Consider the following 26,774-nt stretch of genomic DNA (forward strand, 5'->3'; position numbering starts at 1 on the left):
GTGTGCAAGTCATTACATTGAGAATTATTGCCATTGCTGCAGATGATCTCTTCATGGTAGCCATCGCAGGCAAAAATGGACACCAAGAAGTTAGCAACCGTGCGTGTTTAAACACCATTACGAAAGAGTACTGCTGGCCGTTTTGAGAACAATAGTCGAGTGATGTTACTGCGAACTTGCAGGCCTGCGAGGCTCAATTTCTATGGGCCCGACAGAGTCGATGGCCAGCTTTTTGCCATGGACGCTTTGGCAACGGTGCAGGCTGCAGGGGCGTAGCCGTAGGCGCGGTATTTTTGTCGGCTACCTTACAGAAGCCGCAATTGCGGACGGCAAGCTCGACTAACTCGAATTTCTTATCCATATCTGGCCACGAGTCTTTCCAGTTGTCGGGCCTTGGTACGGACGATTGCTGTGGGGCTTCACGAGCTCTGGATATTAATTGAGGTGTGGAGAGGGACGACCAGTCGTTCCCCACACAGCAGCAAGTCGCTGAGAACAGAAAGACGTCCCTAGAGGCCGACTTTACGACGGTCCGACACGACCTACCATTTATAACAAAAACTCGCATACAGAGTCACTGGCACCACTGTGAGGAGAACCTGAAGCCGCAACAAAGACCGGAACTCGGACGATACTACCCAGTGGATTAGTATCGTTAAGTGAAGATGAAGTTGATATAATGAGTACTTTGCAAACACATGAAATGTGGACAACATAGTTCACAGACGCAGTTTCGTTCTTGGAGGCTGCGCACGTCGGCGCTGAACTTCTGCAGTCGGAAAACGGCTGGGTGCGCCATCAGCGCAGCGTTGCGGTCCACTTGTTGTTCCGCGGTAGCGTGATGAAGGCCTGGAAGGGGGGAAAAGGAAACAGGGGGCTGCTGTAGCTCCAGACGAACTACATATGTACACAACGACGCTACAGTCAGATGCAATTCAAGAAGGAAGCGGCAGATGTCCCTCTAAGAAGGCCCTCCAGCCAATGGCGTCGACAGGTTTTCATGATGCCGAGTTGAGCCCGATTAAGCCGTGGTTATTCCCCCTTTCATCTGCCACCCCTCGCGAGTTCACGCTAGCACGAATCGGTCAAGAGGAAGAATCGGTCAAGGGGGTGATCGGTCGATGCCATTGGCTGGAGGGGCTCCTTTGAGGGCCATCTGCCGCTTCGTTCTGGAGTTCTATAAAAGAAACTGAAACCGAAACAAAAACTCAGAAAGTAAGTGGGCAAAGCTAAAAGCAAAGCTCATCACATGTTTTTTTTTTTTGTTTTTCAACCAGTGCTTTGAAGCAACATATTTTGGCGCGTAACATTGGAGAGTTGCTATACAATTCTCTTTTTTGATGACATCATGGGTGAAGCAGGAATATAAAGAAAAAAATACTATAAGGCGGATGGAGTGAGCGACATTCACAACAGACATAAAAGAAAAGACGATTGCATACAAGTTCGAATTATTTAGCACACAAGAACAGTAAAAAAAATGTATATAGAAGCCGAAATTCGACAGTCGAACTTCACAAAAAGCATGTTTCTGAAGTGGCCTGAAAAAAATATCGAGCGAAAATAAAGTAAAAATTCTGTGTGAGATGCATTTTTGCGAGAGCGCCGTTGCTGTGCTGAAGATCAGTCCATCGAGTAATTTGCGTGATGTTTACCAGGGACCGAAACCGAAACAAAATTCCGGTATCTTTTAATGGAGGTGATGGTAGGTGCTGTCATGATCGGTGTAGCCTTTATTTACATTAGTTTGAATCAATTTGTCAAACTTAACAATATTATTTCTAAATTCATCAGTTATTTTTAAATACAACTGCTATTAACTTTTAATTATGACAATTTTTGCCACTGCCAAGACTCCCAAGAGGAGCCATAGCCATTGCTAGTGTTCCATTGCTAGTAGCCATTGCAGGGAACTACAGCCCTCTGTCGAGCTTTAACAAAAACTGTCGCTTATGAACTGTAGGCCTTCAAGATCCTCGTAGGTGCAAAATACTGATCTCAAAGGCCACAATAAACGCTTTTTAACGCCACTTCTGGCATATGTCTAGTCAGCCGGTTGGCAACGCCGCTTTGTTGTCAGTTTAAATGGCTGACAATGCTTTCGCACGTGGAATCTTGGAGAAGTACGGATGGACCGAAGGTTGGTGACAGCTGTGTTGATTTTAGTCGCTCTGTGTTGACAACAGATGTCTGCGCTCACTGCGCTGACCTCTACACCTCGTTCTCCAATCGCTTGTGTGCGGTTTCAGTGACTGGACATTTGCACTTGCGCATTGGTTCCTAATGCACATCACAACTTTTTGTTTTCAGGCAAGGGACTCGGGAAGAATGAAACCGGCATAGCAAAGGCGTTGAAGCCGAAACTAAAGTTTGATACGGCTGGGGTAAGTGCGACTACTTTTGTGAATTCCGATGTTGTTTTGAGTGCTATGTGATGAGAGCTGCTTGAGCCTGAATTTTACTTTACTGCCGACCATCGATAATGTGTAAGTAGATAAGCGGGTTGAGCTGCGTCTCCAGACGAGCTGCGCTTCAAGACTTCAGTTCAAGGCAACGATAAGTGACTTTCTCGTGATTCACAAGAAGTCCTTGTGGGGAGGTTGGAGAGAATTATCCGATTAATTCGGCTGGCAGGCATTGCTTGGATGGCGGACAGGGTTTTATGTCTATTTGTACAGACCTTGCATGCCAAAGTGGTTGGTATTTCTGTGCACTAAATTTAATTTTTCAAGGCACTACTTCTGTAAGAGGAATACTTTGCCGCTTTTGTCACCGCTGCCTGTCTGTGTCTTGACTAAAACTCGCTCACTTGGTATGCCTCGCATGCTGTGTGGAAATGACAGCCGCGGCTTGTACAGCATTTTTACCAACATGCTTTTGGACCATTTGTGTGGCAGCATAGCTGCTTGTTGTACTTGTTCAGAAGTGTTGATAACGTTAAGTTTCAACAAGTTTCATTCCATCATACTTGCCCAATTTTCTGCTCTTCTCACGTCGCATCGCTTCTACCATGAAGTACGTTACCTCTCAGGGGCTAAGCCTTAACATTCAAATTTTGAACACAGCACTATTTAAATTAGAATGAGGTGCATCTTAATAGGGCTTCGCATATATCTTTTTGAAATGCTTGCATTTGGATCACCAACTTTTGTCTCCTTTACATCTATAAGTTTCTTCATGTTCATCTGCCTGAATAAACAGACATATTAACCACAAGCCGATCCTGGTAACTCAGTGGCCATAGTAGGGTGGCTAAAGTAGGGTGGCTAAGTTCTAGCCACCCTACTATGTCAAGCTGAGTGCGAGGTCAAGCTGAGTGCGAGTTCACTTACTTAAAGGAGTATAGACACCTAATTTTTGGGTGCGTGTTTTCTTGTTTATAATGATATGTAAGGCATTACTATACATGGATTACCACCTAGTATTCTCCCAGCACTGCTAAATAATTTGTAATCGCATTTCTTTCTCGTGCTGTTTCGCTTTCAACAGCTGAATGAGGGCTGTGACATCAATGTGTGCTTACATGTCGCGTGAGACATGAAAAAACTGCAATGTAATCTCTGGTTCCACATTTTTTGTCATTCCGGCGTTTGAGGAAGGCTGGCTTCAGCACTGCAGTAAATAAAAATGATGAAGCAGCGGTTATATGGACGTTTTTTTCATGCCTCACGTGACACAAAAGCACTCTTTGATGTCACAGCCATTGTTTGGCTGTTGAAACCAAAATTGAAACAGCATGACAGAAAAAATTCGGTTATAAATTATTTAGTGGTCGTAAGCGAATATCACATAGTGATTCATGCGTAGTAGTGTCTTCCGCATCATTGTAGAGAAGAAAACATGCCACCAAAATTAGGCGTTTATACTCCTTTAATACGTGGCCATGGTAACATTTTTATATGGGCAAAATGCAAAAATGTCAGTATGCTTGGACTACCATTTTTGCAAAACAATCCCAAGTGACATATTTATCTGTAGCCCGTCACTACAGTGTGTCTCATACTGTACAGTGTCACTGTCATGCGTAAAAGTACATTACTTTATTTCTATTTTCTATTTTCACTGCAAGAATGAAGCTACATTTTGCACACTGGTGTGTAATGTTTTCAGAGATTCATTATGGCACTGGGAATTAGTGTGTGTTGTGTCCTGTAATGGCCACAAATAATTATGGTATTTAAATTTTGAATAATTGACCTGTCTTGCATCATCTGTAGTAGAAGGAAAATTGGTGTAGCAAGTCCAAAAAGATCAAATGGGATAATCCTGCTGGAACTGTGTGCCTCTTTCCTACCGCACAGACATGTAATACTTAACTGTTGCCCTTGATTTTCTTTCTAAGGCACATATGACGTTCAATAATGATGCTTATGCACCCAAATAAAACATCGCAGAGGCTAGCACTATGATTAATAGCAATAGAAAGACTATGCATACTTTTAACTACCATAATGCTGCTGCATTATTCTGTAATACAACTGCGGTTTCTAGGGTAATGTAAGGCATAGTTGCTTATCTTGCAATTTAGGTTACATCATGCATAGTTGTTTCAGTGTGTCGTTCACCATCTCTCTTTCATTTCAGGTGGGGCACAAGATTGACCTCACATCTCAGTGGTGGAGCAAGGCATTTAACGATGCTGCTAAGAGTATCAAGGTTGACATGTCAGAGGTAAGCTAACAGTGCAGACTGATGGGCAAGTTGGTATGACATAATAATGCTAAAACAACGCACATGCTCAGGGACAATGGAAAAAGAGACAAGACACAGCGTTGTGTCTTCTCTCTTGTCTTGTCTCATATTCCCTCGTCCCTGTGCAGGTGAGCTGTTTTATACCCATGCATATGGACAGATTTAATGCCAGTAAGTGCTTACTGCCTTAAGTTGTATTGGCATTTGCGGGGTGCCACACATGTAAATTTATTGGCATTAGCCTTACTGCCATTTGCAACCTACTGAGTTGACCACAACTCATTTGCCTGAGCAGTGCATACTCTCATTCCCATCCTACACGCAGAAAAGCTTGAAAATTTGTCAGTAACAACTTCATTTCCAGCAGTAAATGGTTTATTCATGACGTTTTGTCATATGAGGCATCCCTACTGCATTTTTGATGTGAAGGGCGCCATTTTTATGAGCACTTCTGATAGGTACTCTCAGCTCGTGTGCTGACACGTGAGTTTATGGCTAATTTTTCAGCTTGTCAAGCAAGAACAGCGATATTTTCTGCAAAATAATTTGTTTTACATTTGAACGACTGCATGCTCATTGGCACTATTTACTTTCAGGGAAAATTTTTTACTGCCTTGCAAGCGTTGTCATCATCGCGACTCTCGTATTAATGACATTAAATGTGGATGTGTAGCACTAACTCCAAAAATAATGACACTAGCAAACTTAAGGCCTAAGGCATTTACTGCTATTTCTTATGCACGTGTGGCACAGGTATTAGCCTTATTAAGAGGTAAGAGGATCGTCTTTCTGCATTCAAGGAGTTTAATGGCATAGGTATCAAAAGTTATAGAAGCAACACTTAACTAAATATACATGCTTGTCCCTCTGTGCTGTTCTCTTTTTTTCTTTTTTTTTTCGTGGATACAGACTTGGAACAAGATTTCTTATACGTTTTTCCAGATAAGAATGTCGACATTGCACCTCCAACGAACTTCATGAATAAATGCCTTATTTTGGATCGTTATTTCACAGGCTTATATTGTTTAGAATGTTTTAAGCCTTCACAATGGGGCAAAAGTCTTTGGGCCAAGGTTGCTACCAAGAAACTGAATTTTGTTGTGGCTGAGGCATGCCACCGAATCAAGCTCATTCCAGTACCGATGCAGGCCTCTTTATCCTAGTAGCTGTTTTAGCGGTGCTTTGTATTACAGCTGAGGGCCGCATCCAGTTCTGCTGCCTCAGATATTCGATGACTGCTTCATGAGATCGAAGTTTGAATATCAGTCCTGACTGCCCAATTTTTAGTTGGCTGCAAAGAAAGTGAATTCAATAAACGACAACTTTCACACTGTTCATCATATCCTTCATGCTTGCAAGCTTCTTTTCCACGTAGAAGCAGCTTTGGATAATATGCGCAGCTATGTAATGAAGGCAAAAGCCAGGTGTGGTCTTGAAAGTGAAAGGTGTCTGAAGCATGCAACACATAGACAAGATGAACTGTGTGAAAGGATTCATTTGTTTTTGTACTTGCCTTTCTTTGTTCTATATTTATTTATTGCATCACCTTGTTCTTTTTTCTGTTATTTATGTTGATATATTTTTCAATATCCTCTAGGGCACAACTACTGTTTCCAAAGTACCAAAAAAAGAAAAGAAAAAGGCTTTTCCAAGGAACTCCTACAGTGGCTTTATAAAGGTGAGGTTTATGACCACAATAAACTCCCATTAAGACGAACTTGGTTAAGACGAGGTCTCGAGTAAGATGAACAATGTGAAACCATTTGGTTGGTTCTCCATAGGATTCGATCTAAAAAAAAAAATCCGCTTAAGACGAACTGTTTCGCTCGTGAAGATGAACTTGCGCAGTTGCCACGAAACCCGGCGACCCTATGCAACGGCATACACGGGGCGTTTGCATGCCACCGTCGAGCAAAGGAAAAATATATAAAATGCTTCCACATTAGAAAATGCACCTCGACAGAATAGCTTGCACGCAAGTTAGCGCTGTTGTGTGGAGATGCTGTCCTGCAGGACAGCTTTCTTGCTACTAATGCAGAAAAGGGAAGATACCTTCGCTCCTACCTGCATGCGGTGCAGGGGTACCAGATCTTGGTATCGTGCGCACATCAAGTGCCACACGTTTCCACCAGCAGACTAAAAGGCATGTAGGCGTGGAGCGCACCTGCTCGTTTACCGAGTGCTTAAAAAACCGTTGGGAGCCAAATTTTGAAAACACGGCAGCGCAGTTTGCATTATCGCAGTGCAGAGATGGCCAGATATCGGCTTTGTATGGCACTGCCTGCAGTGGGCAGAAGGACTTGTGCGCCTGCTAGTAGAGTCGATAACAGCTACACGGCGGAAGGAGTGAAATAAGAGAGAAATGCTCAGCAACCCAGCTGGGCACCACCAGAGCACTTTGGACCCTTATAAATTAAGTCGGGAGCAAAAAAAACACAAGTAGCAGTTGCTGACGAAACGAGAGAGCGAAAAAGTGAGAGTGAAAAAAATGAATTAGACCAGTACCGTTTTCAAATAGGATAATATGTGCTTGTTTTATGCCCTCACCCTACAGGTCATTTCATGCATTTTTCCATATATGTTCCATTTGCAATTATCCTCTCACTGCAAACTTTATTCATTGCTCTCATATTTGGATACGCATAGCATGCTCACATCTTTTCTGGGGGCACTTCGGTTAAGGTGAACTTCTGATAGGGGCTAACAAATTTTCTGCTCCCTTCAAGTTTGTCTTAAAGGGAGTCTACTTGTTGTCACGTGGTGGTGACAGAAGTTCGGCAGTCAGGAAGACAGCAAAAGACTTCCAAAAGAAACTCTTCATTGGGCTGATTTGCACTCGCAGAAAAGTCAACTCGGCGCTGGCGATAGCAACAAACGTGCTCAATGATCGTCGAAAAACATAATCGCAGCCACTCTTGGCTGCATTCAGCTTAAAGTTGATGAAGTTTCTAGGTAAAGCATGTAAAACGCCTATGATAATCTTGAACAACATAAAACCAGCTGCACGCAGCTACAAACATTCCAGATGAATTTCACATCTCTCATCACGAACAAAGTCTCATGCTGGCAGTTTTGAGCATGAATAAACTAACATTACAAAGCTTTGCTGCAATATTAATTACCTTTTAGTAACTTGGGAGAATGTTGTTTGCTACAACATGTAGTGTGTGTTAATGGTGACATTTGGGTTTCATCACACAGCCTTCTCATGACGCACATAACCTATGCTTTGTGTTGTTCAAGGCACACTTCATTTTTCTGTGTAGCGTACCTGCAGTAAAAGCTACCATAACACTTTCAGGCACGCTTGAAACTTAACTGCACCCCCTCCTTGTTTCTGCATTTTTGAGTCATCCTGTGGACATTGCTATATGTTGATGAGCTGGCACTGTCTAGTCTGAACTGCTGAACTGAAGGCAGCTGCAAATAACCACTAATGGCAGCTGTAGAAATGCTAAACTTTGTGTTGCTGTTCTAGATAAAGCTCAATATGCTACTTTTCTGTTTAAGACTTACTGAGCGCAGTAGAATTTATTCCCGAGTTTAATAACCACTGATAATAAGCACCCTTCTGGTACTTATTTTTGGAATGCTGACTTAACTGTTATCAATTTTGTTTTAGGCAGGGATTCAGGAGGGAAGCAACTGGGTGCAAGCCTCTCCTGCAGTTGAAAAGCATCATAATAGAGAAGAAGATGAGTCATCTGAAAGGTAATTCCAGTTCACCAGCCAACGGTAGTATAAAAAGAATTCTATTTATTTTTGTATAGTCAGCTTTCTCATCCTTTAGCATTTATTTGATGGTTAGTACAGTTTTTACTAACACTGTGATTTTCATGCCATGCTAGTACTGCTTGTGGGTATACATTTTTTTCACATTGTCACACTACAGTAGAACCTCAATTATACGACTTTCAGGGAACCGCATGAAACCAGCGTTTAATCCGGGGGTCATATAATCAAAAATCTCGCACAACTGATGCATTCGCTTAATAAATGCGTCCACTACTCTGGCTTTCAAAAATTAATTTCAATTATTTTTCCTGCATGTTACAAAAACGCCCGTTTTCATTCTGCAGGAATTAGTTCTGAGACCGTGCACAGCCAAGCCTTTTGGTATCGAAGAGGTGACTTTAGATGAAGCACATGTGCGCTTCCGTCCCTGCGCGTGAAGTAGTAAGCGTCACATGCGCCTCTGAAATGATGATTTTGATGATGTGCCAGAAATATGGCTGCTGCAGATCATCAGATGTCCTGGCATCTTCAGATGCCAGTGACATGTCTTCGTGTCACTCTGCAGCAGCAGGCAGCAGCATATGTACTAGGAATTTGCACCACAAAGAAAAAATAAAACATTATTATCTCCTGTGATGCGAATGCGCCGGCGATGTGCTTTCGGCAGTGATGTATGCCTTTCACTCCCGGTTCGCTCTGTGTTCCTAGGCATAATGTGCTCCACACTGAAGCTGCAGCGGAAAGTGTTTTCGAACTAGCCGCCGATGATCATAAAAATGTCTGACCTTGTTACCGCCTATACAGTAACTGCATGCTCGCATAATAATAATATAATAATAATACTTTATCACAATGAGAATTTCATCATCACTAATACATAACAGGCCTGCCAAAGCCGCATTGGGCTTGACGGGCAGAGCCAGCACGCAGGGTTTAAGTGAAATGTCACACCACACAATATGCGAAAACATTTTAGCAGGAAACATGCAAAACAAAATAGTACCAACAGCAATGGGAAGTGAGAGAAAAGAAAAAAAACCGCGTAACTTGCACTGAAATTCAGTATGACAAAGCATTCCTTATAGACAGCCGAGCAGTGACCATGCTGTTATATAACGCCTTAAAACTGCCAAATTTTTTTTTGCGTGTTAAGAGCAATCAATAACAATTTGAAATGAACCACAATAACAAGGCAAGAATTTACAGCTGATAGTATCAGCAAGATATAGAACAGCAAAACAAAACGAAAAAAAACTTTATCTCAGTCAGTAGCTGTTTAATCAAGCGTACACAACAATACATCGTTTCATTTAGGCTGCGATTTCATATGTTACGTATGAATTTATTGAGCTAGGAAAAAAAAGGCCGATTGCTTGAATGTTAAAGATTAATGCAATGAAGAATTTGCATGCTGCCACGTATTGGCAAGCTTGAGCATGAGGACATAATTTAAAGGTGCATTAACGAGGAATCTGAACTCGTCTTTTTACCACGGGAACTTGACCTACACATGCCGAGCAAATTATTGTCCTGTGCGGCCGATTTCCTCAATTTAAGTCGGATTAAATGTCCCGGCTCCCGCCTTTTCTTTGAACTGAACGCTGAAAGTAGGAGGAGTCATTCAACACGTAGAGTGCCTTTCAGCCAGTCCCGTGATGGCTTCGCTTTCGCTTTTATTTTGTTTTTAGGTTTCTGTGAATAAATATTTTCAGTCGCAGACAACATAGCCGCAAATTAGGCCCACAGAAATAAAAATACGTGTGAACTCTTTGTATCACTCCGCCGATAGCAGAGCAGCAAGCCGCCACGGCACTGGGTTAAAGGCACTCCACACGTTGGTTGACTCCTCCTACCTTCAGCGTTGAGTTAAAAAAAAAAGACGGGAGCCGGGACGTTCAATCCAACTTAAATTAGGGAAATCGGCCACACAGGACAATGATTCGAAGTTTCTAAGAATGCTCGGAACGTGTAAATGGAGTTCCCGTGGTAAAAAGATGAGTTCAGATCCCTCTTCAGTGCACCTTTAAGTTGGCCGAAGTAAGAAAAAACAAATAATGTCACCCGCTTACGCTGAGCATGACGACGGCAATCTTCCTGCAATTGTTAACGCAACAATTCAGCATTCCTCAGAATCACGCTGCCCTGTTGGTCTCAGTTTGCACCCATTATTTGCCAAACAGTACACTCACTTTGTGACAAACATGAGGCATTGCAAATCTTCAGATCATCAAAAGTTTAATGTAATAGAGGTGACTGAAATATTGAGATATGTGGGAATGTATCAGCACCAAGAGCAAATTGGTGACGAGACAAGAATTGGTGAGAAGTATTTTGCTGCAAATAATTTTGTCAGGATTAGTTCACTCAGCACCTTTAGACTACCATTCAAAAGTTGTGGTTTAACACACTTTAGTTGGTTTGTTTACGTGTGCTGCAAAACATCTGCACAGCATTCGATAAAGGTTCTTGATGCAGCCTGTACATTCCTGAAAGCCTGTGGTTGGGTTTAAAAAACAGAATGCACCGAAGTCCGTGCCACATGCTAGGTCAGCCTCAATTCACCTGACGTAGCTGCGTGGCCAGAATGCTTGATAACCTGTTCGGTTATGCTCTTAACTTTTATTTTATGTCACTGCATTCTTTAGTTGCATTCTCTTTCCTTGCAGAACACAGTGCATTCACAGACACCTATTGACCACTTGTACTGTGGAAGGCTAGTTAGTGTGGCTTTGTTGAAATTTGTTAAACGATGCACAGGTTGGATGGTTTATGATAACCACACTCTTTTTTTACATTGTTTTTCTGGAAAGCTAAATGGGGCTAAATGAAAGCATTTGGCATAACAGAGTTCATCTTAATGATTTTTACTGTATATGATAATGCTACGAAGAGCCGCTGCATAGCTGCGACGTGGCGACACGAAGCACGAGGCTGACAGTGATGGTGAGCGGGAAAGGTGGTTTGGCACATGCTCTTCTCAATGTAGGCTGGGGTGCGTCAATGGCAAAACCACGAAGAGTGTTACGTCGGTGCGGGCAGTGACGAAGAATATGGCCAGCTTCATCGCAACGTAAGCACAGCGGTTGGATGTCGGAAGTCCTCCAGGCGTCGCATTTCCTGGGGCTTCAGCTTTGTTCCTTGGCTGAGCGGGTGGGGGCAGTGGGGTGGTGTTTGGGAACAGGTGGTTCACATCTGAGAGGAGGACTTATGGTGTATCGTTGGGGCCGAGGACTGCATACTGCAGCGGCGCAGGTCATGGCTTGAGCTTCGTTTGGAGGCCTCGATGACAAGGAGCCAAGCATATGCTGCACTTCTTCGCGGACGATTTCCCCATGGGTTGCTACTTGAGTCTGGTTAGAAGATGGTAACAAGCAACGCAGCTCTTCCCGTACAGTTTCGTGAATGACGTCCCACAGTTTGTCTCCAAATGCTATGTTATCCGAGTGGTTGTCGAGGTCACTTGGAGCTGTCGAGGAAAATGGCGGGCTCGTGCTTCCAAGTTTTTCTCAATGGTAGCCGCTTAGCTGATGAATTCAGCAACGATCCTCGGTGGATTGTGGGTCAGACCACTGAAAAATGCCTCTTTAGCACCACTCATCAAAAGCTCCACCTTCTCTTCCATCGTGTCAGGATCGGCATGTTGAAATAGGCGCTTCATGTCTTCTACGTATGCGGTCACTGTCTCATTTGGGTGCTGGATGCATGACTGTAGAAGCAACTGCACTCTTTATTTCCTGATGATGCTTGTGAATGCCTTGAACTCTCGCTTGAATGATTCCCGCATCGCCAGAAAAAGTTCATGGTTTTCGAACCAAATTTTGGCTGGTCCTTTCAGGGTGAAGAAAACGTGGCTCACTTTAGTCTTGTCATCCCAGCTGTTGAACATGGTGACGCACTGAAACTGGTCCAGACATTCTTCAGGATCCTCAGCCGGTGAACCGTTGAACCTGGGCGACAGTCGGGGCTGGCGCAAAATGATGGAGGTTGGTGTTGTAGCCATGGTTGATGTCGGCACTGAGGAGTTCTTTGCTCGCATGCGGTCCAGTAGTAGTCCGTATCCAGGCAAACATCTCTGGAGACGATAACTGCTAAGCACTTTGTCTTCAGTTGGGGCGGCTTCTGTGGCTTTCTCGTGATCTACTCCTTCGGAACAGCTCGGGCTGCTTTGGCAGCACCCAGAGGGTGAGGACGACAAAGACATCCATTGGCACCTCCACCAGACGTCACATTGGGATGACAGCAGTCCAGGCAGTGAGGAAGACAGCAAAGAGTTCTTTTAAAAGAAAACTGTTTATTGGACTGACATGCACCCACAATGGATGAATGGCTCGGCGGCAGCGAAATCAACAAGCGTGCTCAGCGGTCATTGAGCAGAATGCCTGCCGCTCTCGGCCGTGCTCAGTTTAAAGCCTATAGCGAACTTTCGAAATATGCCTTACAAAGTTGCTGCAACAGTCTGGAAAAACTTAGAATCACTTCAGCCTGGCTGCAGTACTTCGAGATAAATCTGGCCGCGTCTTGCATCACAAATAAAGCAGTGAAGCCGTCTGTCGGCAGCTTTGAAGAAATGAACAAGCAAACAGTACTAAGATTCGTGACTACCAATCTTCGGTGCTGAGGAGTCCTCCTTTGCTCGCGTGCAGTCCGATAATAGTCCGTATTCCGGCGAATGCTTCTGGAGACGATGACTGCTTCACACTTCGTCTTCAATTGGGACAGCTTCTGTGCCTTTCTTATGATCTACTTCTTCAGGACGGCTCGGGCTGCTTTGGCGGCTGCCAGGGGGCGGAGAGCGACAAGGACATCTGTTAGCAATAAATCTGGTCACGTCTTGCATCACAAATAAAGCGATAAATCCATCTGTCGGCAGCTTTGAAGAAATGAACAAGCAAACAATGCAAAGATTCTCGGCTATACAATACCTTGCACTGTGACGGAATAAATCAGGGTTTTGATCTTTTTAAGCTTCTCAAAAACCCAATGGCATTTTAAAGGTACTGAGGAAAACCACATGCCTTGGTTTCTATTCCTTCCTGCACTAACATACGTGCAAGGGTTTACAAATGCACGGTCCTTAAAAAAACGCCAAAATTCAGTTAATGACTGTCGATAAAAAGGAGCAGTCTGCTATAATCAGTTGCAGTATGATTAATCACAAAATAAAGTAAGTAAAAGGAATAATGGAGGTTGAGTATGCATGGATTTGGGTGCTCAGAGAACCCAGAAACCGCTCCAGGAACCCAAGGGTTCCACAGAAACCAGTTTGAGAACCACTGGGTTAAATTTCTGTTCAAAGCGGCGTGCCAGGGCATGTGTTGTCGTGATTGCATGCAGAGTTTTTTAATAATGATGCACATATTTTGCTAAAATCTGGCCAGTAGATGCAGAGAGGCTCTAGCTGAAATTAGCAGAGCATGCCACCACTTTATTAGTTCACATTTGAGCTCTCATGAGCAATTTCTTCTGTTGCAGAATACCAGATGAGGAGCTCTTCAAGGCATGCGGTGGTCTCACAGCACACAAGTATGTAATGGCTGCACCCTGTATGACTAGTTCCAACATTATTGTCAACTGTCAGAGATGCCCTTGCACCATAAAAATTCAGTCACATAATTATTAACATCATCATATAATTGTCAATTTTGGACAGTAGCTAGTAGGCACTACTAGAGAGAGAGAGAGAGAATGATGAACAGAAAGGCAGGGAGGTGAAGTAGGCGACGCCCAGTATGCTACACCCTATACCTGGGAAGGGGAACAAAGGGAGAGACAGAAAGAGGAGAGAGGAAGGTGTTTGAGACAAAAACAAAGAAGAAACACACAGGCTGAGCTCGCAGCCTTCGTATAGAACTGTGTATGTTAGACGAGAACGCCACATGGAAAATTAATCATTAAAATTACTTTGTTGACGTTTCTTCTGCTTTGGTTTCTGCCTCTGTGTGTTGGCTTTCTGTCAAGAAGAATCCACATTAATTTACTCTGCTTCCACTGTTGCAAGTTATTAAAAGGACACTGAGGATACATCGAAGTCGGCCTATACTGACCATTACCACTTAACTAATGACAGGCCACTTTTACTGAGAACAGAACATTTACAATCATGCCCATTTGTAGTGCTTATTCATGTGCCATCAACTACACAGCATGCCTATGCAAGCAACCATGACCTGCATAGGCACCTACAGGAGCGAGGGCTATCCTGTTGTCTGATAATGACCCCCCACCCCAAGGCTAGCGGGGGGGGGGGGGGGGGGGGGGGGGGGGGGGGGGGGGGGGGGGGGTACTTTTGTCAGCGCCCTTCAACACACCTATTGGAGAAGTGAGGCTCACTTCCCCTTCCCCACTCCCTTTTTTTCAGTGTCTTAAGAGCCCGTGAGCAACCCTCAGTTGGAGATTTTTGTTTTGAACCTCACCACAGTATGGCAGCTCCAGAGGCTAAGTGTTGCCCCGTAGAAGTCTCCTGCCAGCCAGCAAATCTTATAGTGAATGGGGTCTATAACAAACACCTGCTTAGTACTATCAAAAACAATGCGACTAGCATAATTTACAATAGTGTTGTGGTGCCGAATCTCTGATGGAATAAATGCCTGCGGATGCAAAATTCGGTTAGAGAGAACACTCAGACACCAGGAACAACACGCAGCACAGTGGTAATCTTGGTCCTACATGAGCATTAATACCGCTTTCGCTTTTTGCACAAAGACCATGAAAAGGGCACAAAAGAAGGGAAGTCTGCTGCTAGTGTTCAACATGGTTTTGGCGTCCGCACACTTAAGTGTGGGGCTTGTCCGTTTTGGCAAATAACCTTGTTTGTCAAAAAGTGTTCGATGTGGGCTCTGTGTAGCCGCATTTTTCATCTACAGTGTTTATGCTGTAGTGTTGGTCTGCGAACCTGTCTACTCAGATTTCACATCAACTAAACTAGCGTATATGTGCAGGTAAGGGCCGCACTTTTTTTTCGCAATTTTGGTGGGGTGCAGCTCTTACCCCAAAGTCACATTTTTCAGGTCAGTTTTCAAACTGTATTTTGGGGAGGCTACTTAATTGTGCCATACAGTGTGTCGCCTAGTTCCCGATAAATATAAGGTCCTTCATTGCTATCGCTGTCTCCGCTTCTCTGACCTGGCTCCTCAACACTCTAGCAAATGAAATCATCATAGGTTCGACCCATTACATTCGAAATGCCTGTAAATTTAAAGCTCTGCCAACAACCTCAGGGGACACAGCACGCCACGCATTAAGAATCCAAGAGTGGACGAGCTGAAGTAGCGCTCTTCTTGGCGTCAGTTCATGGTCGACCATTTCCATCCTCTCAGGGTAGAGGTGTCTGAATTGTGCTTAATTGTCTCTTGATGCTTTAAAAGGCCCTCACCCCCTCCCCCACCTGTTAGACCACACACTTTTCCCCCAGTCTTGGAACTATAGTACGTCGGACATACAGCCACTTTCGTCTCACATTGATTCTGTTCGGAGATGTCTCCTTCATAAGTGTCTTTCGCTTGAAGGCAGTAGTTACCTTCCATCTGCCATCATACATATAGGCATCATTCACTCTCCACACCAGTTGTGTAGCGATATATATATTTTTTTTCTGGTTGTGAGCACCCAAGTTGGGGAGAGCGGCCTGTACACAAGTGCGGCTCTTACCCGCATATATACAGTACGTTGTTTGAGTTTATAGTATTTGCTAACAGTAACTGTAACACATACTCCTCTGAAGCTTGAATTTGTCTTAGAGTTACCTTTGTGGTCCTTTGTACAAGCACTACAAGCCTACTTAGGGGCACATTACCACAAGGGCGCAGCACTAGAGTTTCAAGTGATGTGCAGCGCTGCCTTGACAGTGTGTTTTAAAAAAACACTACAGAAACCACGTTGCTGAGTTCATACACTGTAGTTTAATTTCCTAACTTTTAAGCACCACAACCAAAAATGCTGCGTGGACAGTATACTGTACTAGCTTCTGTTTGTTTCTACCAAGCGGTGCAAGTTACCACACACTGCGTTGCTGTGAGCACTGCATTGAGACGTTCCACAGGGCAGTCTCAGTTGCAGCATGCTTACATACCACTCCATTACTGTTAGCTTCTAAAATCTGTCACTCCAGGAAGATTTGTTAACAGTGTGTAGCGATGTTGAGTGACTTCCACAGGAAAAGACGAGAGTGCGGATGTTTTTTGGGGCTCAGCTTCACCAACGACAACAGGGTGACCACTGGTGTGCTTTGCCTACGAAAGGTAATGAAGTAATAGCAGAAAAAGCACACATTTAACCACAGTACCATATTTGTTTGTCATCAAGTCGCATCTGTTTATGTCTTGCTGCCCTGCAAATGGCAGTGTTTTTTTTTTTTAAATCGCACATAAGTCACATAAATGTATAAGACACGGCTGTGCATTCGGTAAGGACTATAATAATGCGGTGAGAATCTCTTTGTTAAAGAGTGCGACGAAAACATGTTCTTGCTGCAGGTGCCATGCGCTAACAATCCTCGAGGTCTAGCTAGCATGCCTTCTTCCTGCAGTGTGCATTTTTTATTGGCTTCATTCGCCGGAGCTCTCTTGCACCTGTCTCGAGTCTTTTTTTCACTCACGTCGAACTGTCTCCCTGCTGCTCAGTTCCTATTCGCCAGCGCATATTCATCAGCTTGCAAGTTGAATTTTTCATCATAGCTCCTTCAATTCGCAGGGGCCGTCATGTTGGAGAAAAACTTGCAGTGGCAGTGTGTGCAAAGCCTGTGATTCATTTCACTGTCGGCATTTCATTTACTTTGGCTGTTCGGATTTTTAATGTGAGAGGCTGTCTGCTTGTGTTCTTTGTGGAAGTAATGGCACACAAACCAAGGAGCAAATGGGTGAAAAGCTAGGTCAACAGGAGGTGGGACAGCTGTGCATGTGCCTGCATTCCAGAATCTTTCCTTTAAATTATGTTTCCGAAATGCAATTTGAAAAAAAAAAAAAAGAACAGTGGCAAAGCCGTGCCAGTGGTTATCAACATGTGCACTTTCACACTGCCAGGTAATATTCCCGTTGAATTCTCAGAAAGCTGCCACGGTAACTCCTGATTAAAAAGACACTCTGTATTGTCACAAAGAAGTGAACTTAAAAACATGTTTTCTCAGACCTTTTCATCATTTACTCGTGATGCCATAGTGTTGTGGTGCATTTACTAATGATGCCCTAGCGTTGTGATTTCTTGACTGTCGCACTCATGAGAGCAAGCTGAAATAAATTTAAGTGTTCATTATCAAAGGTTGATTCGGTCCACTTAAAAAAAGAGAGGGCGAGAGAAAGACAAAAAGCCATGATCTGTAACCTAGTGTGCGCAGTAGCAATGTGCCCCCACATTACTCGTTCATGTGTGTCAGAAGTGCCTCACATGTCAAGACACAGGCTGAAACTGCAGAACATTTTTGTCTTGTTTATTTCAGAAACATATGTGCAGATTTATATGATATATACAGATGTAAACAGAGCACTCGGTGGTGTTCTGAATATACTTCCTCACCGCAGTAGTGGCCAAGTGGCTTGAGCATTTGCCTTATATGCGGGAAGTGCGAAACTCGGTCCCTGGTGCTACCACCGGGTACACACCAGTTTTCCAGTGGGTGCTAGGTCTCCCCTTGTCTGCTGCTGAGCTTCATTGAGGTGAAATGTCTGGAAAATGGGTCTTTGACTCCACCTTGTGTAGACAATAAACATCCTATGCCATGGTGCTCTTTAGCTAAAGCTGCTCTTGTGGCATCAAAATTCATCACCGTCATCGTGAATCTATTTATGCACTGAACAGCTGAACTAGGCCAGTATGTTGTGTGAATGTGCCATAGTATTGCTAATGTTGTAGAGCACATGCATGTCACGACTGCCAGGTTAGGTGCGATTGAGTTAAGTGGCATTATTGCTTCTCCAGCTATAAAGCATTTCATGCTTGTGGCCTTCCTTGAAAACTGAAAAAGCGCTTAGAGATTTTTTTCTTACAGATGGCATTGGCACTGCTGCTACTTATGTGTTTAAGAACAGGTATCACCGTTGAACAAATGGACTACTGATTTAGTTTTTCAAGGAACACATTCTCTTGTATGAAACGTGTCTAGCTCTGATAGCTAGTGCAGTGTTGTCAAGCCAGGATAGTATGTATGGCAGCCTTCGTCAGAACTATAAATCCCAAGGTGTTTTCTTCTAAACTGTATAGCGAGGCTGTCTAGCACAATTAGCAGTCATAATCTTGGAAGGGTTGAGGACGCGAGTTCCTCCTGCCTTCGAGGGATTAGGGTCACTGAGGATGCAAAGCGAGCCATGCTGCAGGGCTTAGAAGCCCTGCAGCTTGGGCTGTATATTTTTGATAAAGGCTGTATAGTGAAGCCAGTGTGATAATGTGAGCTGGCTTGCCCATGAAATAGGGCTGTTTCTAGCTCGAATTTGAGACAGGTACTGGGTGGGGGCAGTTGGAATGTGTGAGCAGTCTCGGAATGCATGAGTATTGTCAAGGTTTCCCCCACCATATGTACAGCAAGTCAGGTTGCACCATTGTTCACTTCGCACGGAAATGCGGCCTTTGAGAACAGCATGCTGCATGTTTGCTGATACACGGGCATATTTCTTTTATCTTTTGCAGAGCTGCAAGACATGGCCATAGGATGAGTGGGAAACTTAAGCGTGTGCAGGAACAAGAAGACTGGCTATTGTGCATGCCAAGCAGTGGCAGGGATAAGTTGCCAAACAAAAGAGCTGCACTGTTGAAGGACAGCTGTCAAGTTTCCGCACAAGATGATGGAAGTCCGAATATGATGCCAAAACAATTAAAAAAGAAGTCCCACAAACGGCAGAAAAGGAAACTGAAACATGATGCAGTTGATGTAGGCTGAAACAATAAAAAGGAAATTGTTTTATGTTACCAAAGCATTTTGCTACTTGTAACTGTGTCATGCGTCTCTTGTCATTATGTTTGCTGTCTACATGGGCAGCTTCCTTGAACTGATTATTTTTGTATGCAGCAGGTGTTTAGCCATAATCAAAGTTCACTTCACTATAATTGCACCAAAGATTTCTTACATCTGAGCTTGGAGTGTTGAAGGTGCATCATATCATTGCATTACAAGTCAGCTCTAAAAAGAGACGAATCTGTTGTGTTGTCATGACAAATGGTGGCATTGTTTCAATCATCTGCTTCCAGCTTTGACCAGAGCTGTGTTTTAGGTTTATATTGTAGCTCACCAAAGAACGTCACTTAGGGCTGACCTCTTTGCTTTTGCCTCTCTCTACGTTATCTTTCTTAGTTGAAAAGGAAAATAAATTGTTTGCACATGAGTTAATCTGCTGATATAACACTGCGTGAAGAGAGTGTCTTTACGGCTGCATCATTTTTGCTTTCTGTTTTAATGTGTTGAGTGGTTAGCATAACACGGTATTGAATTTAATAGTGCAAGGAATCAAGTGTACAGTTGTGGACAGAATAATATAGACCATACTTCAGCGTTCAAAGTCTTCTGTTGCATTGCATAACGGAAATAAATGTCTGCTGGCTTGATGTGCAAGGGCAAAAGTAAATATTACTTGCATGTGCATGAAACATCCATTACTTTTCGCTAGGTAACGAGTGAGAAGGCTGCCCGCCGAAGCATGGTCCATATTCTTCTGCACGCTACTACATTTTACATTTTCTGTGACGATTCATAAGCTGTAATGTAACGGGCAGTGCAGCGACTGGTTTCTCCCGAGCAATAATCTGTATTACGGGTTGCTACGCGTAGCAGCTGTTATCTCGGGCTGCGCGCTCGCGTCCGTCACTGCCGCTACGGATGGCGACACGCTTTAAGCTGCACACATCCACCGCGAATTTCCCGATGCAAATTGTGCCTGCATACCTGGTCACGCATCGCGATTTGAACGCAGAGAGGAAAATCATAAAGCCCTTGAAACGGTTGCGGCTTCCGTATATTTATTACTGTTGCGTCACACCGCATCCTCAGTTGCAGGTGGCAAGGGTCGGAAGTAGTTGAGCGAAACGTCGCAGCCGAAGCCGACTGAGTGGGCGGTGGACAAAAGGCTGCTGAGCGTGGTAAGCTGGAGCGGCAGCGTGTCATTTGTTTACAAATGCTTTTAGGGGAAAGGAGAAGCAGCGAGCAAACGTCGGCACGTCCTGCCGCTTCCAGCGCAGCTGCGGCGTGGCTTCGCGTGGAGGAGAAACAGCTGATTGCCCAAGCGCACGTGACCTCATGAACGACGCTGTTGCTACGCGTTCCGCGAGTGGTCGAGCTGGGCGCCTCGTGATTGGTTGGCATGGTGCCAGTCACGTGGACATGCGACCTCTAGCGTGCGAGTTTGATCAGCTGTGTGGCTCAGTTGTGTTGCAGAAGACAGTGCAGGAAGCGGACTGTTTAGAGCTGACATGCCCGATGCTTGCAAGTCGCATTGCGACGTGGATGGTGCATGCACGAGGGAAATCGCCTGACGGACATTTGGGACGGTGATGGTTGCTGGAAATTCCTGCGAACGTCTTGAGGTGAGCACGGTGCGAGCGCAAACCGCGGATCTAGCGCTGCACGCGTAAGCCTAAACCTCCCATCACCGTCTGCTACACGGAGTTTATTGTTCGCTCCAGCACTGTGATATGCGTGCCTGTCTTGGAGGAAGACGTACCGCAGGTGACCACTGAAAGCGTTTGCGCGTTTGCAGCCCTTCTTCGCGTTCGTCATCGACGTGAGATGATCGCATCAGTTACTGTTTTTGTTTGACCTCTGACGCGTTGACGACGCGTATGATGTGATGCATCTATAGCGCGCAAAAAAAAAAAAAAAAAGACGTATGCCTTCCAACACGGCCGCTTTCGTAAGCTAAACCAACGAAAGTGGTTTTCCCCTGTTTTGTGCAAAAGAAACGCCATCTGTTGACGCTCAGCCAGGGAGCTATTGGCTCTGTTGGTAGTTGGTTGCAGTTTCGTGAAAACAAAAATATGCATGCATGTCGAAGACGCAACAATAGTGGTTGAGTAAACAAGAACTGCATTGTTTAGTGCGTTATATATAGCTTTTTCGTAATTGCGATGCTGTACGTGCGATCCTTTGTCCATCCCTTGTGTCTCCGCCTTGCCACAGCCGCATTGCGGCGTCTGGTCAAACCGTAAACCGATCGTAACCTTGCGTACGTTGTTATAACGTGTCGTCGCAGGTTAGCGAAGGCTGAGGTCGTTTCTTGACGTCTGCCGATCTCGTTAGCCTTTTTGGCTCGCTGGTCACGCGTGCTAGACGTTGTTCCGTGCTGCTGCGGCTCGTCTTTGTGACGCAAGCAGCGTGAACTAAAAAAGGCTAGGTGGGTCGCTCTTCAGGCACCCCTCCCTCGATGAGGTCATGCTCTTGTCCGTGCATCCAGGCACTGCCCCACTGCAGCGGTCGCCGGCATTTCGCTGGAGATCACAGTTGGCCCGTGCTCACGACCCTGTTTGCTAGGCCGCAGCTGTTCTTTTTCGGCTCTTCCGACAACTGGTTTGGTTTCGCCTATTTGCATGCATAGCGTCGCGCGCTTCGCAGCGCTTGTTACGGGTCGCCTGTGCACGAAACAGTCTTTTTCGGGTGACGTAGCAGAGCGTTTAATGTCGTGCGTGCATGGCTTCCATTGTCTGTTTTTTTTTTTTTAAGCCCTCATATGCATTGTTCTGGCAGGCAGCGTTTCATGAAAGCATGTTAGCTTTTGATGAGAGTCGGGATTTCCCCTCTAAGCGCTGCTGTCGTCTGGATATATTTGGCAGGGGAGATTATGAACTCTCATTTCGTGGACAGGCGTTGTTTCGTTCCTTATTTTCTTTCTTCGTCGGTCTTATCCTTTTACGTACTGTTGTGCAGGATGCATCCGGGCGCTATTCTTAATTCTAACAGTTTGCTTTTTCAGTGAGTGGTTGGTTGTTCCTGAGGATTTCTTCTGTTGTGCATTGCTGGATTTTTAGTGTTTTCCGTCTCTAGTTCTTTGTCAGGTACCACTGCTGTGAAAACATTGACTCAGATGCTTTGTAGTGACAGAGACCATGGCAGGATTTGTTGATAACAGTAGTAGTTGCTCGTGTCGCATTTGTAATTTTTCTGAGGTATGCGAACTTCGTGTGAAATACAGACCTGTATTGCATCAGCAAAGCATAGTAGGGAGTGTCAAGCTCCTTGCAACATGCTGCCTGTGTAGCTGAATACATCTATATTAATGAGCTGACAACTTTCATTTATCGTACATGACCGCCCCCCATTAAATCCATCTCAAGCAAGTGTTTCAGTTTTTTGCTGTGATGGTAAGATGTTTCCTGCTATCTCACTGTGAAGTACTGTACCTTTTACTACAGCACTTTGTTTTTATTTGTACTGTTCCAAAGTCTTGCTCTGTAATAATATTGTGGTATGCATTTTTTATTGTACCCTTGTTTTCCGCTTTTATTTTGCTTCATTCTTACCAATAAAACTATTTACAGGTGCAGTGTTATTCTTAGCCTCACTTGCTATGCAATGAATTAGTAGCCGCCAAACTGTTGTGCGTGTGGTGCAAGATGTTCATTGTAAATTCTGGGCTCATGATTGAAGTCAGTAAGGCAGCATGACCTTTTGCTCTTCTGCATTAGCATTTTATTTATTATTCACCGGTAGCATTGACTGAAGAGTGCAGACTGTTAGTACATTAACTATCTAATAACATGACATGGCTTGAAAACGTAAAGCAAATTTCATTAATACCTTTCTAGGACATTAAAAATATCTCATTCTGTCAGGTCTCCACTATAGTTTTGCCCCTGATTATGCCTGCTTCATTGAGAGTGACCTGCATCCGTGCACATAAGTTTGTTGTTTGTAATTGCACACTTTTTGGCTCTGCTCAAAAGTTGAGCATGTAAGTAGGAAGTGCTAGCTCCATCTATTAGCGCATGACCTTGCATCTGTTTCTAATAGGGTGGAGTGCTGCACACATAAAAGTATTACTACAATGCAAAAGAGTAACATATAAATTACTTTTCCTAAAAGGTTGCTTTCATTTACAGTGACAAAAAAGCTGTTTCAGTGAGGTATGCCAGACATTGTGTAATTGTGCCTAAATTGCCTAAAAATGTTCATCTTTGGACATACCTTTCTGGAAAGACTTTCTTGAGGAAGTTCTCACTCCATTTCCTGTTGCTCCAGAGCAATTTCATGCTCAAGCGCCAAAATATTGTTCATTTGGATGCTAATAATACAATTTCATGGTCTTTTGCCAGTATGTACAACATACACTACAAATGAAATTTGGAACAGCCACTGCATTCCCGCCGTTTGGCAGCAATATGATTACTAAGGTCCGTGGTCAGTTTCAGAATGAAACTTTGATGCCAGTACCACTGAAATGCAGGAGATTTTATTTAATAAGTCAAAACTGTAAGTGGCATAAAAAGCAGAGGGCAGTAGAGAGTGAAAAATCATTTGCTACAGCTACTTATTTGGCTGCTCCGTTATAGGCGCTACACACTGTTGAACCTGCAGCGAGTTGTGTTGTGTGCATAACTTCTGCCAGTCATCAAGGATGGCATGATTGTTAATCTCCACAGAATAAAACCTTAAGCTGTCATGTGATTATTTCTCTTTGAGGTAAGGCTGAGAAATGCGAGTATTGATATCTTGTGAGGCTAGATCACACCACCATCTGATTCCTACCAGCGATCTCGGGAGTCTATGATTTTTCTCGACGTCATCATCCTAATTTTGAATAAAGTGGCAGGGTAAAATGTTCTCGGCAGTAAATGCATGTCTCGCTGCCAAACAAATGCCAGCAAGGCCACAGCTGACTGAACAGTCAAATTCTACTGAAAACTAAAATTGGGTGTAGTTGGCTTCAGTGTTCCGTCCACAAGTTGGCATCACATGTAGTCCATTCTTAATCGCATAAGTATCCATACTAGGCAGAAGTAACCTTTGCAAATAGTGTGTGCCTGCAGGAATCTGACTTCAACTATAGATAGTAAATTTTGGTTGCATTTTTCCTACTCTGTGATGACGTCTATAATATTAGTATACAGTCGTGCCCCATTAATATGGACATTTCGCTCACCGAGCAAAACTATCTTAGGGTGAGCCAGTCATGTTAACCAATTTTGAAGGGGAAAAAAAACTGAAGAAACTCATTGTGATTAGGTCTGCTTCTGCGCATAGTAGTGTCCAGTTAAGTGAAAATTAAACAATCTTGAAAGCCTTGAAAGTTAAATTCTTGTTGCCATTATCATGAAAAAAAAATACAGTGCAGCTGGAAGCACGAAACAGTTTATGAGGTACATGATGGCATTTGACGGCATGATGCCATGTCTCCTACTGTGACTGTTCACCTCCCAAGAATCCGATATTTTGTACCCGACAGCTGCTAACACGTTTTTCAACATCACAGAAGCTGTTGAGAGAGGTTCCTTCACAGCCATTCATGCAATACGGCAAATGTAAAGGTGCCTCGACCAGGCACCTTGCATTCTAATGCACGAAACCGCAAAACAGAATAATAAAAATGTTGTCACTAATGATGCTTATTACACTTTACATTTTACGGGACGAACACAGAAGAAAGGAAGGACACTGACAGGACGTTACCTAATACTTACTTCGTTTACTAGTAAACAATTGTCAGTTCACCCTGCATCCTGTCGTTGTCCTTTCTTCTGTGTTCGTTCCCTAAAGTGTAGTGCGTAATAAGCATCATGCACAACCTACTAGGCCCCGTCCTCGCCCTCTTAGTTGTCACTAAGTCATTTGCACTGCGTTTCGCTGGTGTCTCTCATTCAAAAGAGAGGAAAGGAATTACCTGGTTTGAGTAGTCAGTCTTTTGTTCTAATTGCTGTCTATATTAATGCAACAAGAATGCATGGACCTCTATGAGGTCTTTTTCAACCTCTCCATTGTTCAGACCACAAGTTTTTATATTAACAAGGTATAAACACATTTAAAAATAACCTTGCTCCCCAGAAAAATTATCCATACTAATATCGGTCATATTAACTGTGTACGACTACATGTATTGTATGACTACATGGATCACTATGTTGTATTTGCCCATGATCACTGAACACTTCGCAACTAAATTTTTTCTCATGTTGTTTTGGTTTCAACAGCTGAGCAATGGCTGTGTCAAAGAGGTCACATGAAGCATGAAAAAGTGCAATAATATCGCTGCTTTTTAATTCATTATTGTTTTGGCTTTTGAGGAAGGCTGGCTTAAGCATTGCAGTAAATTATAACAACAAAGCAGTGATTATGTCAGCTTTTGTTGCCTCGCATGACCTCTACTAAACCTCGGTGTCTGTCATCGCTTGGCAGCTGAAAATGAAGCGAAAGTAGCATGAGAGAGGACATTGAATTATAAATTATTTACCAGTCACAGGTGAATATAATGTGGTGATCCATGCATACTAACATTTTATGCATCATTACAAAGACAAAAACACCAAAACAAAAATTTGGTGTCTATACTCCTGTAAAACTACACACGGTACTGTTCATATGCACTATTGTTCACACACAAAGAATCTACTTAGACAGCCGTTTTACTGCATCACATGAAACCAGTGCTTTAATACCTGTGCTAGGATTTGCCAAAAGTGGATGCTTATGGGTATTTTGGTGCTTTCTTCACTGAGGTGAAATATATATGCTTTACTACTATCGCATAAATAAATCTTTCGGGAACTGGTTGGTTTGGTTTATGGGGTTTAACATCAGAAGCGAAAGGGTTTAACATCTTAAACTGATCACTGATGGATATTTCTGGTGGAAGTATTCATAAAGTTTTTGGTGAAGTTCTAAGGGTGCTATTATAGGTATTGCAGATTGCATTCCACAATCCTAAAGCAGTTGAAACAATTTGTGCACCCACAGGCATATTCGGAATCCTGCAGTTTGGAGACTAAAGCTGTCCAGCAGTACTCCTCTTCCTGTTTTAAAGTGAAGCATTTATAGGGCTACCCTTTGCACTTTTGTGTTGGCTGGTGTAGACTCAGTAGCATACAATTTTATCTGGGTGACCATAGATGATGATCAAGAAAATAGCCTCAGTGGAATACATAGGAGTCTATGGTAGCTCCTGATCTAATACTCATATGGACCCTTATGTATGCTCGTAGTACTTCTCCCTTGTATGGTAATTCCAAACATAGTTTTTCTTGTAGACGTAGCTCCTAGGGGCCTTGAAAATGCAATATTTGATTTCGTTAGGACATGCCAAAGAGGCAGTCATATTGTACTGCTGCGCAGGCACTTCAGAATTTACTCTTGCCCCAAGCAGGCTAAGGAGGCCGTGGCCTCTTACTCCCCCTTGTACACAAACTTACGTGGTTGTCATTACTTAGTTGTTCTGCTTATAACAGGT

The 26,774-nt window shown here is 43.7% G+C and overlaps 2 protein-coding genes across 3 annotated transcripts in view; both read left to right on the forward strand.

Annotated features, from left to right (window-relative positions):
* Window positions 1-1,989: 1,989 nt before the first annotated feature.
* LOC144093648 (G patch domain-containing protein 4-like) lies at window positions 1,990-19,327 on the forward strand. The gene is made up of 7 exons (XM_077627234.1): window positions 1,990-2,140; window positions 2,311-2,384; window positions 4,585-4,671; window positions 6,290-6,370; window positions 8,315-8,403; window positions 13,900-13,950; window positions 19,042-19,327. The coding sequence occupies exons 1-7, from the start codon at window positions 2,086-2,088 to the stop codon at window positions 19,289-19,291; spliced, it is 687 nt and encodes a 228-aa protein (XP_077483360.1). The 5' UTR covers window positions 1,990-2,085; the 3' UTR covers window positions 19,292-19,327.
* A 1,412-nt stretch (window positions 19,328-20,739) lies between these two features.
* atos (atos homolog atossa) overlaps window positions 20,740-26,774 on the forward strand; it is a 99,987-nt gene continuing 93,952 nt past the window's right edge. Inside the window, exon 1 of one of the 2 annotated variants that reach the window (XM_077627233.1) lies at window positions 20,740-20,928. The gene's annotated coding sequence lies outside the window, so the exon portion shown is untranslated. The remainder of the gene's footprint in view (window positions 20,929-26,774) is intronic. The other variant, XM_077627232.1, reaches the window with a different exon arrangement.

The sequence above is a fragment of the Amblyomma americanum genome, chromosome 6 (genome assembly GCF_052857255.1).
Source record: "Amblyomma americanum isolate KBUSLIRL-KWMA chromosome 6, ASM5285725v1, whole genome shotgun sequence".
Classification (NCBI taxonomy): Eukaryota; Metazoa; Arthropoda; class Arachnida; order Ixodida; family Ixodidae; genus Amblyomma; species Amblyomma americanum.

Excerpts from the sequence above, each read along its gene's own strand:
- LOC144093648 (XM_077627234.1), top strand. The coding sequence starts at position 2,086 with ATGGCTGACAATGCTTTCGCACGTGGAATCTTGGAGAAGTACGGATGG. Across the intron at positions 2,385-4,584 it reads TAAAGTTTGATACGGCTGGG|GTGGGGCACAAGATTGACCT; the intron begins GTAAGTGCGACT and ends CTTTCATTTCAG. Across the intron at positions 6,371-8,314 it reads CCTACAGTGGCTTTATAAAG|GCAGGGATTCAGGAGGGAAG; the intron begins GTGAGGTTTATG and ends ATTTTGTTTTAG.